Source organism: Stenella coeruleoalba (assembly GCF_951394435.1).
Source record: "Stenella coeruleoalba genome assembly, chromosome: 5".
Lineage (NCBI taxonomy): Eukaryota > Metazoa > Chordata > Mammalia > Artiodactyla > Delphinidae > Stenella > Stenella coeruleoalba.
This window is the reverse complement of record NC_137150.1, coordinates 139,448,628-139,469,474: the sequence shown is the minus strand read 5'-3', so window position 1 is coordinate 139,469,474 and position 20,847 is coordinate 139,448,628. Positions and strand designations below refer to the sequence as shown.

The following is a 20,847-nucleotide window of genomic DNA, read 5'->3' as shown; positions in this document are numbered from 1 at the left end:
AAAAGGAGAGGTAGAGAGTTTTAGACAAGCAAAAGGTGAAAGATTTCAGCACCCACCAGTAAACCCATTTTACAAGGAATGATAAGGGGACTTCTCTAAGCAAGAAAGAATGTACTACACCTAGAAACATGAAAATTATGAAAGAAAAATCTCATTGGTAAAGGCAAACATACAGTAAAGATAGTAGATCAGCTACTTATAAAGCAAGTAAAAAGGTTAAAAGATAGAAGCAATAAAATGATTTATATCTACAATAAGTAGTTAGGGATACACAAAACAAAAAGACATAAAATACAAAGTCAAATATGTTAAGCATTGCTAAAAATGCAGGGTTGTTAGAATATGTTCAAACTTAAGAGATCATCAACTTAAAATAATCACATATATATGTAGATAGATAGATAGATAGATATCTATTTGGTGACCACAAACCAAAAATCTATAATAGATACACAAAAAAGAGAAAGGAATCCAAACATAACACTAAAGATAGTTACCAAGTCACAAGGGAAGAGAGCATAAAAAGAAGAAAGGAACAAAAAAGAACTACAAAACAACCAGAAAACAATTAACAAATGGGAATAAGTACATAACTAATCAAAAGACATAGAGTAGCTGAATGAAAAAAAAACAAAAACCAAAAAAATCAAGACCCATATATATGCTGCCAGCAAGAGACGCACTTCAGATCTAAAGACACACACAGACTGAAAGGGACAAAGAAGGACATTACAAAATGATAAAGAGATCAATCCAAAAAGAAGATATAACAATTGAATCTATGCATCCAGTATAAAATCCCCTAAATATATAAAGCAAATATTAACAAATTTAAAGGGAGAAATTGAGAGCAACACAATAATAGTAGGGGACTTAAATACCCCTCTTACATCAATGGACAGATCATCCAAACAGAAAATCCATAAGGAAAGATTCACCTTAAATGAAACATTAGATCAGATGGGCTTCAGGAAAGATCACATGCTAGGCCACAAAAACAAGTCTCAGTAAATTTAAGATTGAAATCATATCAAGCATCATTTCCAACCACAAGGATATGAGACTACAAATCAACTACAAGAGAAAAAAAACTGCAAAAATCACAAACATGTGGCAGCTAAACAGTATGCTACTAAACAACCAATGGGTCACTAAAGAAACCAAAGAGGAAATTTTAAAATATCTGAATACACACAAAAACAAAAATACAACAATCCAAAATCTATGAGATACAGCAAAAGCAGTTCTAAGAGGGAAGTTTATAGTGATGCAAGCCTACCTCAAGAAATAAGCAAAATCTCAAATAAACAACCTAACTTTATACTAGAGGAACTAGAAAAAGAAAAAGAAAAACAAAACCAAAGTTAGTAGAAGGAAAGAGATTATAAAGATCAGAGCAGAAACAAATGCAATAGAAACTAAAAAAATAGAAAAAAATCAATAAAATTAAGGGCTAGTTCTTTGAAAAGATTAAAAAATATATATAAAATTTTAGCCAGACTCATCAAGAACAAAAGAGAGAGGTTCCAAATAAATAAAGTCATAAATAAGTGGGGAAAAGTTACAACCAACACCACAGAAATACAAAGGATCATAAGAGATTACCACAATTATACACCAATAAAATGGACAATCTAGAAGAAATGGATAAATTCCTAGAAATGTACAATCTCCCAAGACTGAATCAGGAAGAAATAGGAAATCTAAACAGACTGATTACCATTAATGAAATCAATCAGTAAAAAAACAAAAAAAAACAACAAAAAATACCTTTCAACAAACAAAGTTCCAGGACCAGACAACTTCCCAGGTGAATTCTACCAAACATTTAAAGAAGAGCCAATCCTTCTCAAACTATTCCAAATTTGAATAGGAAGAAATGCCTCTGAACTCATTCTGTGATGCCAGAATCACCCAGTCACTCAGATACCAAAACCAGACAAAGACACCACGCACACCACACAATTATAGGCCAACATCAAGAATGAATATTGCAAAAATCCTCAATAAAATATTAGCACAAACTGAATTCAACAATACATTAAGAGACATACACCATGATCCATGGGATTTATCCCTGGGATACAAGAATAGTTCAGTATACACAAATCAATCAATGTGACACACTATGTTAACAAATTAAAGAATCAAAATCATATGATTATATCAGTAGAGGCAGAAAAAGCTTTTGAAAAAATTTAATATTCATTTATGATAAAAAAAAAACAAAACTCTTGGGTCTTTCCTGGTGGTGCAGTGGTTAAGAATCCGCCTGCCAACGCAGGGATCATGGGTTTGAGCCCTGGTCCAGGAAGATCCCATGTGCCGTGGAGCAACTAAACCCATGTGCCACAACTACTGAGCCTGTGCTCTAGAGCCCATGAGCCACAACTACTGCGTCCTCGTGCCATAACTACTGAAGCCTGAGCACCTAGAGCCTGTGCTCCACAACAAGAGAAGCCACCACAATAAGAAGCCAATGCACCACAATGAAGAGTAGCCCCCACTCACTGCAACTAGAGAAAGCCCGCAAGTAGCAATGAAGACCCAATGCAGCCAAAAATAAATTAAAAAAAAAAAAACTCTCAACAAAGTGAGTATAGAGAGAACATACCTCAACATATATATGGCAAGCCCACAGCTAACACCATACTCAACACTGAAAAGCTGAAAGCATTTCCTCTAAGATTAGAAACAATACAAAAATATTCACTCTCACTCTTTCATTCAACATAGAACTGGAAGTCCAAGCCACAGAAATCAGACAAGAAAAGAAATAAAAGTAATGCAAATTGGAAAGGAAAAAGTAAAACTATCACTGTTTGCAGATGACATGATACTATATACAGAAAAATCCTAAAGATGCCACCAAAAAACTACTAGAACTCATACAATAAATTTGGTAAAGTTACAGGATATAGAATTAAAATACAGAAATTTCTTGCATTTCTATACATGTAATAACAAACTATGAGAAAGAGAAATTAAGAAAACAATCCCATTTACAAGTGCATCGAGAAAAAAAATACCTAGGAATAAATCTAACCAAGGAGGTAAAAGACTTGTATTCCAAAACCCAGAAGACGTTGATGAAAGAAATTGAAGATGACACAAACGAATGGAAAGACACAACATGCTTATGTCTCAGAAGAATAAATATGATTAAAATAGCCATGTTCCCCATGGCAATCTACAGAATCGTTGCAATTCATATCAAAATACCAATGGCATTTCACATACCTAGAACAAATAATTCTAAAATTTGTATGGAAGCCAAAGAAACTCTGAATAGTCTAGACAATCCTGAGGAAGAAGAACAAAGCTGGAGGCATATCATGCTCCCTGATTTCAAACTATATTACAGAACTACAGTCATCAAAACAGTATGGTACTGATGCAAAAACAGACACATAGATCAATGGAACAGAATAGGGAGACCAGAAATGAACCCACACTTCTATGATCAATTAATCTATGACAGAGGTGGCAAGAATATAAAACGGGTAAAAGATAGCCTCTTTGATAAATGATGTTGGGAAAACTGGATACCTAAAGGCAAAAGAATCAAACTGGACTACTCTTTCACACCATATACAAAAATAAATTCAAAATGGATTAAAGACCTAAACTTAAGTCCTGAAACTGTAAAACTCCTAGAAGAAAACATAGGCAGTACATTCTTTGACATTGGTCTTAGCAATATTTTTTTAGATCTATCTCCTCAGGCAAGGGGAAAAAAAGCAAAAAAATAAATATATGGGAATACATGAAACTAAAAAGCTTTTGTGCAGTGAAGAAAACTATCAACAAAATGAGAAGGTTGCTGAATGGAAGAATATATTTGCAAATGGTATATCTGATAAGGGGTTAATATCCAAAATATACAAAGAACTCATACAACTCAACATCAAAAAAAAACCTAATTAAAAAATGGGTAGGGCTTCCCTGGTGGCGCAGTGGTTGACAGTCCACCTGCCGATGCAGGGGACACGGGTTCGTGCCCCAGTCTGGGAAGATCCCACATGCCGTGGAGCGGCTGGGCCCATGAGCCATGGCCGTGGAGCCTGTGCATCCGGAGCCTGTGCTCCACAGCGGGAGAGGCCACAACAGTGAGAGGCCCACATAACGCAAAAAAAAAACCCAAAAAACAAAACAAAATAAAAAATGGGTAGAAGACCTGAATAGATTTTTTTTTTTCCCAAGGAAGACATACAGATGGCCAACAGACATATGAAAAGATGCTGAACATCACTCATTCTCAGGGAAGTGCAAATCAAAACTATGGTGAGATATCAGTACCCATCTCTCAGAATCGCTATTATCAAAAAGTCCACAAATAAAAAGTGTTGGCAAGGATTTGCAAAAAAATGAACCCTCATGCACTGAACAGCCACTATGGAAAACAGTATGGAACTTTTCAAATAATTAAAAATAGAACTACCATATGATCCAGCAGTTCCACTTCTGGGTATTTATCTGAAGAAAACAAAAACACTAATTTGAAAAGGTATATGCACCCCTATATTCATTGCAACATTATTTACAATAACTAAGATATGGAAGCAACCTAAGTGTACATCAGTAGATGAATGGATAAAGAAGATGTGCTATAAATATACAATGAAATATTATTTAGTCCTAAAAAATGAAATCTTGCCATCTGTGAAAACATCAGTGGACATAGAGGGTATTATGCTGAGTGAAATAAGTCAGAGAGAGAAAGACAAATATTGTACTATATGATTTCACTTATGTGTGGAATCTAAAACAACAAATGAATAAACATAACAAAACAGACTCATCAGCACAGAGAACAAATGGGTAGTTGGTGGAGGGGAGGAAGGAAGGGGAATGAAAAGGAAAAAAGGGTAACCATGTGAGGCAATGAATGCTAATTAGCTTGATTTTGGTGATCATTTCACAAAATATATTTATCTGAAAGCATCACATTTGACACCTTAAGTATATACAATTTTTGCCAGTTATACCTCAATAAAGCTGGAAAAACATTTGAAAAGGAGACATAACAACAAAATGTTAACTGTAAAACAATCCTGATTTGATTAGCTCAATTATAAAAACAGTAATAATAATATGACTTTTTATCTCATTATGAAACAATGAATGTGGAGTAGATGATAGGTGATACCAAGAGGCTGTTATTACTCTTGTGTGATACTGACATTGTGGTTATACATGAAAACTCTTATTTTCATCAGAGAAGCATTCTAGATAACATAGGTTTTATGACTTGAGTCAAGCATGTTGGCACCAAAAGCAAAGGCTGTAGAGAAATAAACAGAAGGAGGATAGAAATATCGTGATGCCTGTTGTATCTGGGTGATGACTATATAGGACACATTATATCATTTTCTCTTGTTTTGTGTGAGTTTGCAAATTTTTGTGATAAAAACTGGTTTTTAAAGATGTATATAAAAAGTTTGAAGACACAGAGATGGAAATTAAATCCAATGTTGTGTGGTTGTACTAAGTCTATGTCTGACCAAATGTCTCCATGAGAGCACGTATCAAGCATCACTTAAATGTAAAAGAAATGCCCCATTCCTTTTTTTGTAAAATAGTTTTATCGAGATTTAATTTACCAACCATAAGCTTCACTCATTTTAAGTATACAATTCAATGATTTTAGTAAATACATAGAGATATAATCTAATATTAGAACATTATTTTCTACCCAAAAAGATCCCTGCTGCCCATTTGCAGTAAATTCCAATTCCAGCTCTGGGAAACTACTAATCTACTATCTGTCTCTACTGATTTTCATTTTCTGCATATTTCATTTAAGTCAAATCCTGCAGTATATGGCTTTGTATCTGCCTTCTTTCATTTAGCATAATCTTTCGAGGCTTTTTCATGTTGTAACATGTGTCAGTGTTTCACTCTTTTGTATTGCCGAATAGTACGTATGTATATTCACATTTTGTTTATCCATCCACTAAACAATGGTCCTTTGGATTACTTCAGCTTTTTGGCTGTTATGAGTAATCCTGCTATGAACATTTGTGAACAAGTCTTTGAGTGGACATAGGTTTTCCTTTGTCTAGGGTAGATACCTGGGAGTGGAGCTTTTGGGACCTTACAGTAAACTGAAGTTTGAACATTTTAAGTAGCTACCAAACTGTTTTCCAAAGTGGCTGCACCATTTTACATTCCCATCAACAATGTATGAAGGTTCCAGTTTCTTCTCCACGTCCTCACAAGCCCTTGCTATTGCTTGTGTTTTTTATTATAGCCATCCTAGTGGCTATGAAGTAGTATCTCACTGTGGTTTTAATTTGTATTACCCTAGTGGCTAATGATACTGAGCATCTTTCCATGTGCTTATCAGTCATTTGTATATCTTCTTTAGGGATATAACTGCTTCAACCTTTTGTAAATTCTGAGAAAAAGAAATTTATATGAATAGTGCTTTTTTCTGTTCATATATATATATATATATATATATAAAATCTTAAAGATCTGTATCAATAGTTGGAATGATACATAGAATATGAATTATACACGAGGCCCTATGATTCTGAATGACCACTTTAACTCATATCTAATAGGCTTTTCTTTTCTTCTGCAGACCCAGCGAACTCAGCCCCGTCCATACTGGATGGGTTTGATCATCGCAAAGCCATGGCGGGGCAGCGTGTGGAGTTGCCTTGCAAAGCGCTCGGCCACCCCGAGCCAGATTACCGCTGGCTGAAGGACAACATGCCCCTGGAACTTTCTGGAAGGTTCCAGAAGACCGTGACTGGGCTGCTTATTGAGAATGCACGCCCCTCAGACTCAGGCAGCTATGTGTGTGAAGTGTCCAACAGATATGGAACGGCTAAGGTGATAGGCCGCCTGTACGTGAAACGTAAGTTGGATGGTAACTTGCAGCGGTGATGGTGGAGCTCTTGTTACAAGCCGACCTCCGGGCTTTCTCTGTAACCCCCACAAGTCCTCACAGCAACCCTGCTGAGACGCACAGTAGCCCCATTTTACAGACGAGGAAATTGAGGCTCCGAATTCTCAAGGTTACACAGCTGGAGAGTTGGGAGCCACAGGATATATTTCCAAGATAACGTTACCTAGCTGTTGAATTCAGAATGGTCAACCTGTCTGCAAGTCAGTGGAGGGAGAGGGGCAGGGTGGTGCTGTCAGCAAAAGCAGTGGTGATCAGATCAAAGCAGTTGTCCTTGGCCTGTTTCCAGATGCTGCTTTAAATTTCTAAATGAGGCTATTATCAGCTCTATAGAGGGCTGTATATAAGGTTGTTATTATCCAAATATTGGACTTGGACTCAATATTATAGATAATTTAGGCCAAGTATGGTAGATATATCTCATCTCTAATTGACTTGTAGTGACTGATGTGAGGAAGATGTTGAGAAGGACGCCAAAGGTAGACTCGGAAGAAGGAGGGATGTGATTGCAGGGGGAAGCGCTCTAACCTAGTTGAAAAGCCTTAATTTTGCTCATGCAGAAACCAAATCAAAGTGAGTTACTCACGATCACATGGCCAGAAATGAGTGTCAGAACTCTGGTCAAAATATGTGGCTCTCAGTTGCCCGTGTGCTATCATACATATCTGTATACATAAAAATTTGATGAACTGAACTGAGCACACTGAATACGAGTCTGACATTGAAAAGGGAGGCATTTTCTTACCCTGGCTTTTCTCCAGCCTTATGCCTGTTTATGGAACTGCCTCTTCAGTGTCACCCTGGGTGTAGACAGCTTTAGCACAATACCAGCCCAAGTGAGTACATTTGAAATAAATATCCCAATGACTGCCTGGAATCGGCTGTCCAGACTGAGTCCTGCAAATGTCATTCGAACATGCTTAGGCTGAGATTAGAAAGATAAGGAGGATAATGTCTGCACAGTTATATTTCGATGGCTGAAGACCCTTGTAGATGAAACAAGGCAGCATTGGACAGCCAATGAGAATCGCTCCAGTATGCAGGCTCAACACCACCTTTCGTGGCTCCCCAGTTTCTGTTGAATAAAGTTTGTCTCTTAGGATAGTATGGAAAGCATCTCAAGTAAAGCTGTACGGTCATACTTCTCATAGTTTTTCTTCAAAAAACCCTACTCCTGTGAGATCCAACTTCTTTCTCTTCTCGTGCAAACCTGTTCCTTCCCTAATTGCAAGTCATGCTGTTCCCTCCTCATGTAATGTAAGACGGTCTTCAAGTACCTGAATGTCTAAAACTTCCCATCTTTCTAAGTCTAATGCAGTGCCTCATTCTCAAAACATCCCGTTTCCCTCCTATTTCCTGCTCAAGGCTCAGAGTATTTTATTGCTTTCTCTGTAAAGGCATTTACCACTGTCTACATTTTAAAAGTTATTTGTGGAAAAGTCTTAATTCTGACTGCGCTTGTTTTCATCTTTGTACTCTGCCACGTCTGGAAAAGTTCCAGATATGCCTCTATTGCTCCCATCCTGCCTTCTGACTATTCCCTTTGTTTGGTGTCTCTTCTCCAGGCAGAAAGGATGCTCCTGGGTTCCAAAGTCCGAAACTTCTTCTATTCTATCTTGTCTCTTTTCTTTTGGTGCCCTCTTTTATTTTATGGCTTCAAGTTCCTCCCCTCTGAAAACAGCCCTGAATTTGCATGCTCAACCTCAGCCTCCTTGTTGAGTGTCAGGTGAGCAGCGTGTCTCCCAGTTTTATATCAGATGCTTAGCTGGTACTTCCAAAGAACAGCATCCCAAACTTCTCTCCATCATCTCTCTACCATTTACCAGCCTCTTGTTATTCTAGACATCTTTCAGCCTCAAACCCTCCAAATGCAAACTTTAAGTCCTGGACCCTCTTTAAGACTTTTCTTTCATGTCCAAGTCCTGCCAAGTCCTAGAGATTGTATCTCACTGTGTTTCTCAGCTGTGCTCTCCACCTCCACCCAGTTCTAGATCGAGTTGTTTTGTTTTTTAAATTAATTTTTATTGGAGTAGAGTTGCTTTACAATGCTGTGTTAGTTTCTGCCGTACAGCAAAGTGAATCAGCTATACGTAAACATATATCCCCTCATTTTTGGACTTCCTTCCCATTTAGGTCACCACAGAGCATTGAGTAGAGTTCCCTGTGCTCTACAGTAGGTTCTCATTACTAGATCGAGTTTTAATTGCACCTCAACGAGACATCTGCAATGCCCCTTTGCTGACCAGTTTCCCCACTGTCGTCTGTCCAACACAATATGATCGATGGATTCTCCAAAAAATGTGTTTTTCTATAGCACTTGCTTGCTAAAAATTCTAGAAAGCTCTCTTTAGCTCCCTCTGATTTGATTCCAAAATCTGGAGGTCTTTTGTGGTCTTGTCCCAGACTGCCTGTGTAATTTTTCTCCTACTGTTCTCCTTCAGAGACCTTGTGTTGCATCCAAACTGATCCAAAACTCTTCCTGAGACCTGGCAGTGCCTCATGCTCTAATTCCTGCAGTTCCCACTCTTCACGAGGCCCTCTCTTCATCCCAGCTGGCCTCAGTTCTATCCATCCTTGATGTCTGAGGACATTCTATCGATCCTCTTCCACACAATGTACGTCTCTAATGGACGCTTTGTGTTACTATCTTCCTTGTTGTACTTGTCTTATCCATCTGGAAGACTGAATTTCTTAAAGACTTCACAATGTGGTGACACAAGAAGTCAGTAATAACTGGGGTAAACAACTGGTTTTTGCCATTTACCTGCTGAATGGATTTGGTTAAATTAATTGATCTCTCGGAATAATCGTTTCTTCTGTAAAATGGAGATGATAACAGAAAACTTGCAGGACTGTGGGAAGACTGATTAACTAATGTTCAGAAGATATTTGGTAGCTTTATGGCACATGCTAGTGGCACCACAAATGTTATTCATGTTTGTCTCACCTGTGAGTTTAACCCCATCCTTGGCATATAGTAGATGTTCAATAAATGCTTACGGCATTCAATTGGGTTTGCTGAATGAAAACATAGGAAGTCAAAGATGAGAGTTACCACCTATCCAAAGAAGTTAGCCTCATTTTAAAGAACAAAACCCCGTTTCATGGTCACGAATCCTAATATCTACCTGCTTTCTTACAGCTGTGTGTTACTGGCCCTGGTTAAGCCACATAGGGGAGGGGAGTGAGTATGTGTGTGTGAGAATGGCCCAGAGCAAACCCATCTGTGCCACGCTGGGAGGCGGCAAATAGGATTTAAATATTCAAATATTTCTGTCCTTGCTGGCAACCAGCACATTGCATTTCTTACTGTCAATGCGTTAACACTCACATTTACTCAGTGAGAAAGCAATATGACCCATGTCAATCTATTTGCTATACAGTGAAAGAAGCCCAGAAAAAAAAAAAAAAAGAATAGTGATGAGGGTGTTCCATAACAAAATGGTGCACCATGAAATAATACTGAAATAAGAATATATGGTATGTGTTCTTTTTTAAGGTCCTTTTCTTTTTCTTTTTGCAATGTCATCCCCTACAAAAGCAATAGAAAGATAACAGTCTTAACAAGAAATTTACTTCAACAGGAAATCTGTACACATTATCACTTACAGCAATTGTACATGGTAAATTAACTGTAAAAAACATGTTCTTTCTAAATCCCTCTGCTGCCTTAACTCTTGGAGTATTATAGGTAGAAGGTCTACCTAGTGCTACTTACAAGTCCCAAATTAAGACTGTATAACTTACATAAAACCTATTAACTTGTCAGCTCAGTTTAATATCTTTGACTGTTCAGTGCCCTGTATGAGGAAAAAACCCACCTTGGCATATTGACAAATGGGCAGAGAGTGCTTGCGAAGATGCCTGTGCCTGTCATAAGTCCAGCATGTTGTGGAAATGATCTCTACATGTGTGCTGTTTTTACCTTCTTTTTTTCTCTTCCCCAAAACTCCAGAGCCACTGAAAGCTGCCATCAGCCCCAGGAAAGTTAAAAGCAGCGTGGGCAGCCAGGTGTCCTTGTCCTGCAGCGTGACAGGGAGTGAGGGCCAGGAACTCTCCTGGTACCGAAACGGTGAAGTCGTCAACCCTGGAAAGAATGTCAGGATAACAGGCATCAACCACGAGAACCTTATAATGGATCACATGGTCCGCAGTGACGGGGGCGCGTACCAGTGCTTTGTGCGCAAGGACAAGCTGTCCGCTCAAGACTATGTGCAGGTGGTCCTTGAAGGTCAGTGGGCCCCGTTACAGGGTTCGGCGAAAAAAGAGCCCAAACCCAGAGCCCAAACTCAGGAGCAAGAGTAAAGGGTGAAACACTGCTCTTAACTCACAGTGTTAAGATTTCTGTCTATCTGACCAGCTTATAATTCTACCCTAGTTTTTCAAGCTCAACTGGGCAAATAAAAGAATGAGTTCTGGTGAAATGAACATTGTCTATGGTAGAAGCAACATAAGTAACGTGATTTAACTTAAGGTTAAGTAACATAAACGTTGCCCACTCACGTGTTTAAAGGTACTTGTCAAGATGTAGACCTTAGGGCTTCCCTGGTGGCGCGGTGGTTGAGTGTCCGCCTGCCGATGGAGGGGACACGGGTTCGTGCCCCGGTCCAGGAAGATCCCATGTGCCGCGGAGCAGCTGGGCCCGTGAGCCGAGGCTGCTGAGCCTGCGTGTCCGGAGCCTGTGCTCCACAACAGGAGAGGCCACAACAGTGAGAGGCCCGCATACCGCAAGAAAAAAAAAAGATATAGACCTTAGAAACTTGAGATTTATGGTTTGGTTGACAATTCATTGTCCTCTAGACCAGGGTTCCTCAGGAGCGCTTGCTTTGGAAGGCTGCTTTATGCGCTGTGGGATGTTGCGCGGCCTCCCCTCACTAGATGCTAACAGCGCCTTCCTCCAGTGTGACAAACAGAAATGTCTCTAGACATTGCCAGGTGTCCCCTGGAGGGGAAAATAGCTCCCCCAAATTGATAAGCACAACTTTGGAGGCAACATTTAGAGCAACATTTCAATGTGGTGCTTGGTGGAGTGAAAAAATGGCTTCTGGTTTGTGGGGTTGTCTATTTGGGTCCATAGAGTCACAGATTTAGGTGAATGGAATTTTTGAAGAATTACCTTGTGTTATCATGATAGGTTTTAGGTATGTTATGTTGTTTTCTTTTCTTAACCGCCTGCTGCCTACTTACATCTTCAAGCTTATCAATCATCCAGGGAAAGAAGCTATTAAGGTAACAGTCAAGCGAGAGACATATGTTTATCACCAGATAATTGAACTAGCTTTTATCTGTGTATTTGCATGTCTTGTTGGAAATTGTGCCTTCTTATATAATTTAAAATTCATCTGTTATCAACTGATTAAAATAACTACATGAGTTTCATATAGCCTAAAGGAGGAAAAAAGAAAATCCATTTATATATGAAAATAAGTTTAAATATCTCTTGATGGTAAGAGGATATGAAACAGGCTTAGAATGACATTCTTATTTTGATTCGAGCATTTCCTTGCAGACAGTGAGCATTTTAAAGCAGAGGCGAAATTAGCTGAAGGCATGGTACTCATATTAAAAGCCTGACACTGTGTTCCACATAATAATTAAGTGCAGACAGTAATCAATTTGCACAGAGCCGGTTTGCTAATGATGATGCCCTGTAGTCCTCACATAGTCACTATTTTTAGATTCTTTGTAGAAAAGGGAGAGATTACCTGTCTAGGGCTGGTTACCTTGGCAACCATCTCCTGTGACGAAGAAAACCTAAAGAGCATATTGATAATCCATAATGATGTTGAAAGAGGTGAGGTTATCAGAGAGTGGCAGCAAGAAAGATTTCAAAGACACTCAGGTCTTACTGGGAAAATAACGTCTGCTTTCATCTCAAAAAAAACCTGTTGCTTGAATAAAAAGAGGGGGCAGAGGAGCACGCTGAGCCTACTTACGGATTTATTTGCTGCCTGCCAGGTACCATTTGGGACAAGAAGCTTCACTTTATTTTTTCTCGTCTGAAAGATGATAATGCTAATGTCGCCAAAGAGAGCGGAAATGGAATTACAAATACATTAGCTAGTAACTGCCTTAAAATGCTGTCTAACTAGTATCCTTGTTACGACGTAACCTCCTGTAACAGCTGTGGATTAACATGGATTATAAAAACTCACAATACTGTGAACTTAGAATGGCCAATGACATAATGTAGAATCTTGGAATATTTCCTATGAGGACAAAGGAACTGGAAGTTTAAAGAAACTGGAATCTAATAATTATAGGTTCAAGATCAGACCAGAACACCTGGAAAATGGAATCATAAAGAAGAATGAGAACAAGTCCTATTTCTGGAAATGATGGAGTAGCAGGTATCAGACTAACCTGCAAGAAGGTGAAAATTTTGAACTTTGGGAAAAGCAAAACTGTTTGCAGACACTGGGGAAACACCCAGAAGCAGGCAGAAATAATTTCACCCTTGAAAGAAGGGGAAAATATTAGGTGATTTCTACACTAATACCACATTTCCCCTGAGGATATTTTCCAGTGCTGGTGGGATGGGAAGGTGGGGAAACTAGAACACAAAAAGAAATGCAAAAACTACAGTCTTAATGAGATTGAAATGAATTTTTTTGACTTATTCTTTTCAACATTTAAAAAAACTATCAATATACATGTCAATATACATCAAAAATAGTCTTCAAAATTTAAGGCAAAATAAAGATATTTTCAATAAACAAAAGCTTGAAGAATGTTATGCCAGAAGACCTACCTGCACACCAAGAAATGGTAAATGAAGTCATTCAGGGTGAAGAAAATGACCTAAAATGGAAACTCAGATCTACAACATGAGAGTATGAGAAATGACAAATATGTTAGTAAACATTTAGCAAAATTGGTTTCTCTCTTTTAATTTCTTCAAACAGCAATTGACAAATTAAACAACTATGCAATTACAATATTGTGTTATAGAGTTTATAACATAAATAGAATAACACAGTGGACAGAATATAAATTAAATTCTTTGAAATCATTTGTTGCAAAGTTCCTCCATTTCACATGAAGAACGATAATTTTAACTTTTAATAGATGTGATTAAAATTATATGTACATATACATATGTATATATTTGCATATACACATTAATGTTAATATATGTATAAATATATATGAAAATGGAAAGGCAAATATGGAATGAGAGAAAATATTTAACACAGACATATATAATGTATAATATATATACACATATGTCTGACAAACATTATATGTAATTTATATGAGACATCTGACATATACACATGTAAAAGTAAACTTGTACAGACTTGTATATGTTTACGTATATACCTTATATCCAATATATATGTATATATTATATATATACTTGTATTCAGTAGACATAAAGAACTCCTACAAATCAATAACAAAGGCAAATAGTCTAACACAAAAATGGAAAAAAAGATTTGAGCAGACATTTTAAGAAAGGAAATACACAAATGGCCAATAAGGACAGGAAAACAACATCACTTCCATGGTATTTGTCAAAAACGCAAAACTTGTATCTAATCACCAGGAAATATCAAACTGAATTTGAGCAACTGGCTACAAAGTAACTTCAAACATGTCAAAGTCAAGAAACGCAACAGAGACTGAGGAATGTTGCATATTAAAAGCGACTAAAGACAGACTCTAGGTCCATCCACCTCACTACAAATAACTCAGTTTCATTTCTTTTTATGGCTGAGTAATATTCCATTGTATATATGTGCCACATCTTCTTTATCCATTCATCTGTCAATGGGCATTCAGGTTGCTTCCATGTCCTGGCTATTGTAAATAGTGCTGCAATGAACATTATGGTACATGTCTTTTTGAATTATGGTTTTTCTCAGGGTAAGGGCAGGAATAAAGGCATAGACATAGGACGTGGCGGGGAGGGGGAAGCTGGGGTGAAGTGAGAGTAGCATCAACATATACACACTACCAAATGTAAAATAGTTAGCTAATGGTAAGCAGCAGCATAGCACAGGGAGATCAACTCAGTGCTTTGTGAACACCTAGAGGGGTGGGGTAGGGAGGGCAGGAGGGAGACGCAAGAGGGAGGGGATATGATGATATATGTATGCATATGGCTGATTCACTTTGTTGTACAACACAAACTAACACAGTATTGTGAAGCAATTATACTCCAATGAAGATCTATTAAAAAGAGAGAGAGAGAGAGAGAGAGAGAGAGACTAAGGAGCCACCACAAATAAATGTAAGGTGTGAAACTGATAGAACTTGGGAAAATAGCTGTAAGGGACGTTATTGGTCAATCGGCAGACTTTGCATTAGATAACAGTAGCGTTCCAAAGTTACATTTCCTAATTTTGCTGACTGTCCTGCGGTTATGACAGGTTCCATGAGTGTGTAAAGAGGGCACACTCAAACATGGGTTTGAAGCCAAGAACAGGCAAAAGTAATGCGTGGTGATAGAAATCAGAACGTGATCAGCTGTGGTGGGTGAAGAATGATTGAAAGAACCCCTAGCAACTTTGTGGGGTGATGGAAATGGTTTTTATCTTGATCGTTTTGTGGTTACGCAGGTATATATATTTAACAAAATTCATTCTGTTTGTAAGCTTAAGATCTATACATTTAACTGTACGTAAATTTTATCTAAAAAATAAAAGTGTAACTGAAGAAAACTTTCCTAAATAGATAAAAAAAAAAAGACGAGATTTCAGTGCTTAGTGTAAAAATCAGTGAAAAGAAATTCACAGCTAAACACATCCTGACAAATACGTTGAATTGTAAGGTCAAATAAAATAACCTGAACATTCCCAAGCACCAGCAACTGGTTATGTACAAAGAGTAACCATCAGCATCACATGTAACTTCTCTGTAAATTAAATGTAGAGCATGTTGAAGTCATGTCTGCAGTGTTCCACGGGCAAAAGCGCAGGTTCTTTATTTTAATATTATGAAGTTACTTTTGTCATATTTGATAGTAAAAGAAAGATGTTTGCAATCCAAGGACCTTGAAATATGCTACTTATGAATGCATCTGGGGAAAAAAAGAAAGTACTTGAAGGCCTTCTCCAGCCTCAAAACATTGAGTTGGAATGAAGAAGTTTCAGGAATTGGAATGAAGATTCAGGAATTTGCAAATGAAAAGATGGTAGAAGGCTCTAGGGAAGCAACCCAGCTCAGGCCACAGAAATAGGCTTCAGGGTTTTGTGGTGATGAATAACTCTTTCTTCAGGGGTATTTGAAAATGTTAACACTTACCCTTCTGTGATGGAATTGCAAGATAGCTTCAGTTTTATTTCCAGTTTTTCTTTTGTTAATATATACTTTCAAATTTTTCAGCAATGAATACATATAATTATTATAATCAAAATTAAAAACTAAATAAAAATCTGTTAATCATTATCTTTCACTATGGTTAAACCCTTGAAATTAGCACCACAAAAATTTTTTTTAATATCTCCTCCAGCAAGGTTTATTACCAGAATCAGAAATCCTGTTGTATGTGATCACAATCATGTCAAAATGACCTATCTACACCTAGAAAGAAAAAGTGTCACTATGTTGATTTATAGTGCCTGCGGCTGGTAGACCCACTGGTAACTTTTCCTTCTTTTGACTTTTATACATTTTTCTCTCTTTCTTTTCTTTAAAGGAAGCCCATATATATATATATATATATATATATATATATATATATATATATGTGTGTGTGTGTGTGTATATATATATATATATATATATATATAAAGAAACATGTATTTGTGATTACTACCATATAACATGAGGCAGATAATCAATATCTTTAATAGAAAATAATGGAATGTGAAAATTTGATCTTTGTCAAAAATAATGGAAATTGCTATGGAAACTTTCCTTAAGATTAAGCTCCTTGTTTGCCTGGGACAGTCTTGAGTTGTGCCTGTTCTCCTGGTATCTGTTTTGTTTTTGTTTTTGTTTTTTGCGGTACGCGGGCCTCTCACTCTTGTGGCCTCTCCCGTTGCGGAGCGCAGGCTCCGGGCACGCAGGCTCAGCGGCCATGGCTCACGGGCCCAGCCGCTTCGTGGCATGTGGGATCTTCTTGGACTGGGGCACGAACTGGCGTCCCCTGCATTGGCAGGCGGACTCTCAACCACTGCGCCACCAGGGAAGCCCTCCTGGTATCTGTTTTATTCTCAAAAGTATTCCAGGTTAGATGATAGATTAATGGCCACCCTACTTAAGATACTTATGGAATCTAAAATATGACATAAATGAACTTATCTGTGAAACAGAAACAGACTCACAGACTTAGAGAACAGACTTGTGGTTGCCAAGGGGGAGGGGGCTGGGGGGAGGATGTATTGGGAGTTTGGGGTTAGCAGATGCCCACTATTATATAGAGAATGGATAAACATTACGGTCCTACTATAGAGCACAGGGAACTATATTCAGTATCTTGTGATAAACCATAATGGAAAAGAATATGAAAATGAACCTATATATGTGTATAACTGAATAACTTTGCCTACAGCAGAAATTAACACATTATAAATCAACTATACTTCAATAAAATAAATTTTAAAAAAAGAAAGAAAGAAAAGATACTTATGGAGATATTTAATAATACTGAAAGGGTCAAATTTATTTAGCTTCTACCATTATCAAGGCCTTCATGAAAATTCACGTGCAGTTATTTGTCATTCAAACTATAAAACATGATTTCTTAGGAGAAAATTATAAAGATGAGATAATCAATCTCTTAGTTTCTTTTTCCTCTAAACAGTTCCCCAGTTGAGGGACTTCCCTGGTGGTCCAATGGTAAAGAATCCACCTTCCAATGCAGGGGGACGTGGGTTCGATCCCTGGTCGGGGAACTAAGATCCCACGTGCTGCGGGGCAACTAAGCCCGTGTGCCACAACTACTGAACCTGTGCACCACAACTAGAGAGAAGCCCGCACACCGCAGTGAAAGATCCTGCGTGCCACAACTAAGACCCGAAGCAGCCAAAAAATAAATAAATTTCAAAAAATAAATAAAAAACGATTCCTCACTTGAGCAATCCCTAATTAACTTGGGGGAAGTAGAAAGCTAAAGCGACCATTGGAAGTGTGTGGGTTTCCTCTATCTTTATAACTTTGGGTGGGGATATACCAGTTTTGAATTATAAACTTCTTGGGAGATGACATTTTTTACCATGAACATCTGAGTTGCATTATTATTCTTGTTATGACTTCATCAAGAAATATATCAGAAAATTATTAAAGCTTGCTAATGCTGTGTTTACTTATTTGGAAAATGAAATTTTGTCCTGATTGGAACTTAGCTTTATCAATAAAACCAGACTTTTGAGTCATGTCTGAGAAGCAGTACAGGCCCATCCTAATCATTAAATAGAAGTACTTGGAAGTTGTTTAACTATTTGTATGTGCCACTTCCTTCCGTGATTTGTCTTCCTGCAGATGGAACTCCCAAAATTATTTCTGCCTTTAGTGAAAAAGTGGTGAGTCCAGCAGAGCCTGTCTCCCTCATGTGCAACGTGAAGGGAACACCGTTGCCCACGATCACGTGGACCCTGGACGATGACCCCATCCTCAAGGGCGGCAGTCACCGCATCAGCCAGATGATCACCTCCGAGGGCAACGTGGTCAGCTACCTGAACATCTCCAGCTCTCAGGTCCGGGACGGGGGAGTCTACCGCTGCACTGCCAACAACTCGGCGGGAGTCGTCCTGTACCAGGCTCGAATAAACGTAAGAGGTGCTTGTCAAATCAGCTCCTCAAAAAACACACATAACTCATTGTAGTGGAGAAGAAGGTTTCTGCATGCACCGAGCCGAGTCTTGGAATGCCAAAAACGGATTAACTGTCGCTTCCCATTTCCTACCCTCTGCTTCCTACTCAGGAATGGCAGTGATTGGGTTACTGTTGGAGATGGCATTTTGGTTTCTTTAGTCAGCGTGTTCTCTTGTTTTATTCTTAGACTTGTCCACTGGAGCTTTCCTTTCCTGGTTTATGCTGTGCATGCATGCTCTTTCCTCCCTCCTCTTCCATTCTGCTGTGTCCATGGTAACCCTTCACGTACCTGGTATTTAACTGACATTCACAGTGCAACATGGCATAACCTCCATCTTCATAACCTAGTGTACAGAGAGAGTTAAACAACTGAATGGCTACCAGAGTTTTCACCAAAAGAGCGTGACTGTTCAGTGCAGCTAGTTACCTTTTATTGATTAAATTGCCTTTTGTCCTATAATTCAAAACATCTTAACAGAAGTAGTTGATAATTAAAGTATTTAACACTCAATTCATTTGAAAGTAACAAAATTAAAAGGAAAAAAAAATAAACCTTCTTGGTAGAAAATGCCAAATGCAGAAAAAAATGTGCTTAACTGAAACAGATGTCCTTACATGAAACTAATCTACATTTTTAACTCAAGGAAAAGTGTACCCATTTCCACACATAACAGGTACCCTTAAATTATTTTCAAGAGTTTCTCTGTGTCTCTCCAGGGCCTGCAAGCATTCGACCGATGAAAAATATCACAGCAATAGCAGGACGGGACACATACATTCACTGTCGTGTGATTGGCTACCCATATTACTCCATCAAATGGTACAAGAACTCTAATCTGCTTCCTTTTAACCACCGCCAAGTGGCATTTGAGAACAATGGCACGCTAAAACTCTCGGATGTGCAAAAGGAAGTTGACGAGGGGGAGTACACCTGCAACGTGCTGGTTCAACCCCAGCTCTCCACCAGCCAGAGCGTCCACGTGACGGTCAAAGGTAAGGCTGTCCCTCGGTCCCCACACAGCTCACCATGACTAAGCTCAACTGTTTCACCAGACCAACCGTTAGGAGTGGGGTAATCTCAAAATCTGCATATTCAGAATAGGACAGTTACAAAGACTGAAGAATGATAAGGTCCATTGGATGTTCTAACCTCTTTACCACTGCATCTTCACCAGGGTGATGGTTGATGTAGTCTTCTTTTCACATGAACTTTTGGCTTGGTTTTCCAGGGGATTTGTGTTTTTATAAAATCATAGAAAAAAAGAAACATATCATTGACTTGGTTATCTAGTTGGCTGACAGACTGTTTTAAAACACATAGCTTTGTTTTCCTAAAACCTCCTAAAAGTGAGTTCTTTTAGAAGCCAACTAGAAGAGATTTTCTATAATGGATGAGGACTTCAAACAAAATAGATGAGCAGGTCAAAGCAACAACATAGGAATGCTATGTTTAAAGGACTCCACCGAAAACTTTCCTGCCTTTTAAATTATTCTTGACATCATGACATCATGACGTGGACTGTCATGGACTCTAACCGTCAAGATGAGTTTTGGAGATCATGCAGCTCAACCCCAATCTCCTTGTCAGTAAAGACCTGTAAGTGACAAGGCTCCCCCAGGGACATACAGCTTTGTAGTGTGGCAGACCCTTAGGGGAACCCATTTCTTCCATTTCCCAATCCAGTTTCCTCAAGTGAACATAAAATGAAAATTTTCAGTTATGTAAATAATTGCAGGAAACAGGTCATGGAAATAGCTCTAAGGCACCATGAAGTAATACCAAAAATATGTGGAAACGGCCTCCTGCCCTGCTAAGCTGCCTGCCTGAGCTACACGGTTATCTCCCTAGGTACCAATAATTGCCTTTAATGTCCTGGTTACAAAGCTGCATAGGTTTTCCATGGTCTTCCCCAACCATCTTTTCTCACAAATCCTGTTAGTTTACCTGTTTAGGGACACCTATAAATACACACACACACACACACACACACACACACACGCACACACACGCACATGCACACACACACAATGTATTTTATTATGTAGTATATGTTAGGTAACATGTATTATCTATTACATATTACATACACCTGCATATAACTTTGAATGTTTTTAATAACCACATATCTTAAGAATTTTCTCAAATCATTAGAAATTCTTAGTAAGCC

General features: G+C 38.3%; 1 protein-coding gene across 2 annotated transcripts in view; it reads left to right on the top strand.

The window, feature by feature from the left end:
• The window catches only part of DSCAM (DS cell adhesion molecule), a gene marked incomplete at both ends in the record, with an annotated part of 750,319 nt that overhangs the window by 416,856 nt on the left and 312,616 nt on the right, over positions 1 to 20,847 (top strand). For both annotated transcript variants that reach the window (XM_079923135.1, XM_079923136.1), the window contains 4 exons: positions 6,590 to 6,868; positions 10,872 to 11,147; positions 18,347 to 18,643; positions 19,397 to 19,672. In XM_079923135.1, the coding sequence (XP_079779261.1) occupies positions 6,590 to 6,868; positions 10,872 to 11,147; positions 18,347 to 18,643; positions 19,397 to 19,672 (1,128 nt within the window). The remainder of the gene's footprint in view (positions 1 to 6,589; positions 6,869 to 10,871; positions 11,148 to 18,346; positions 18,644 to 19,396; positions 19,673 to 20,847) is intronic.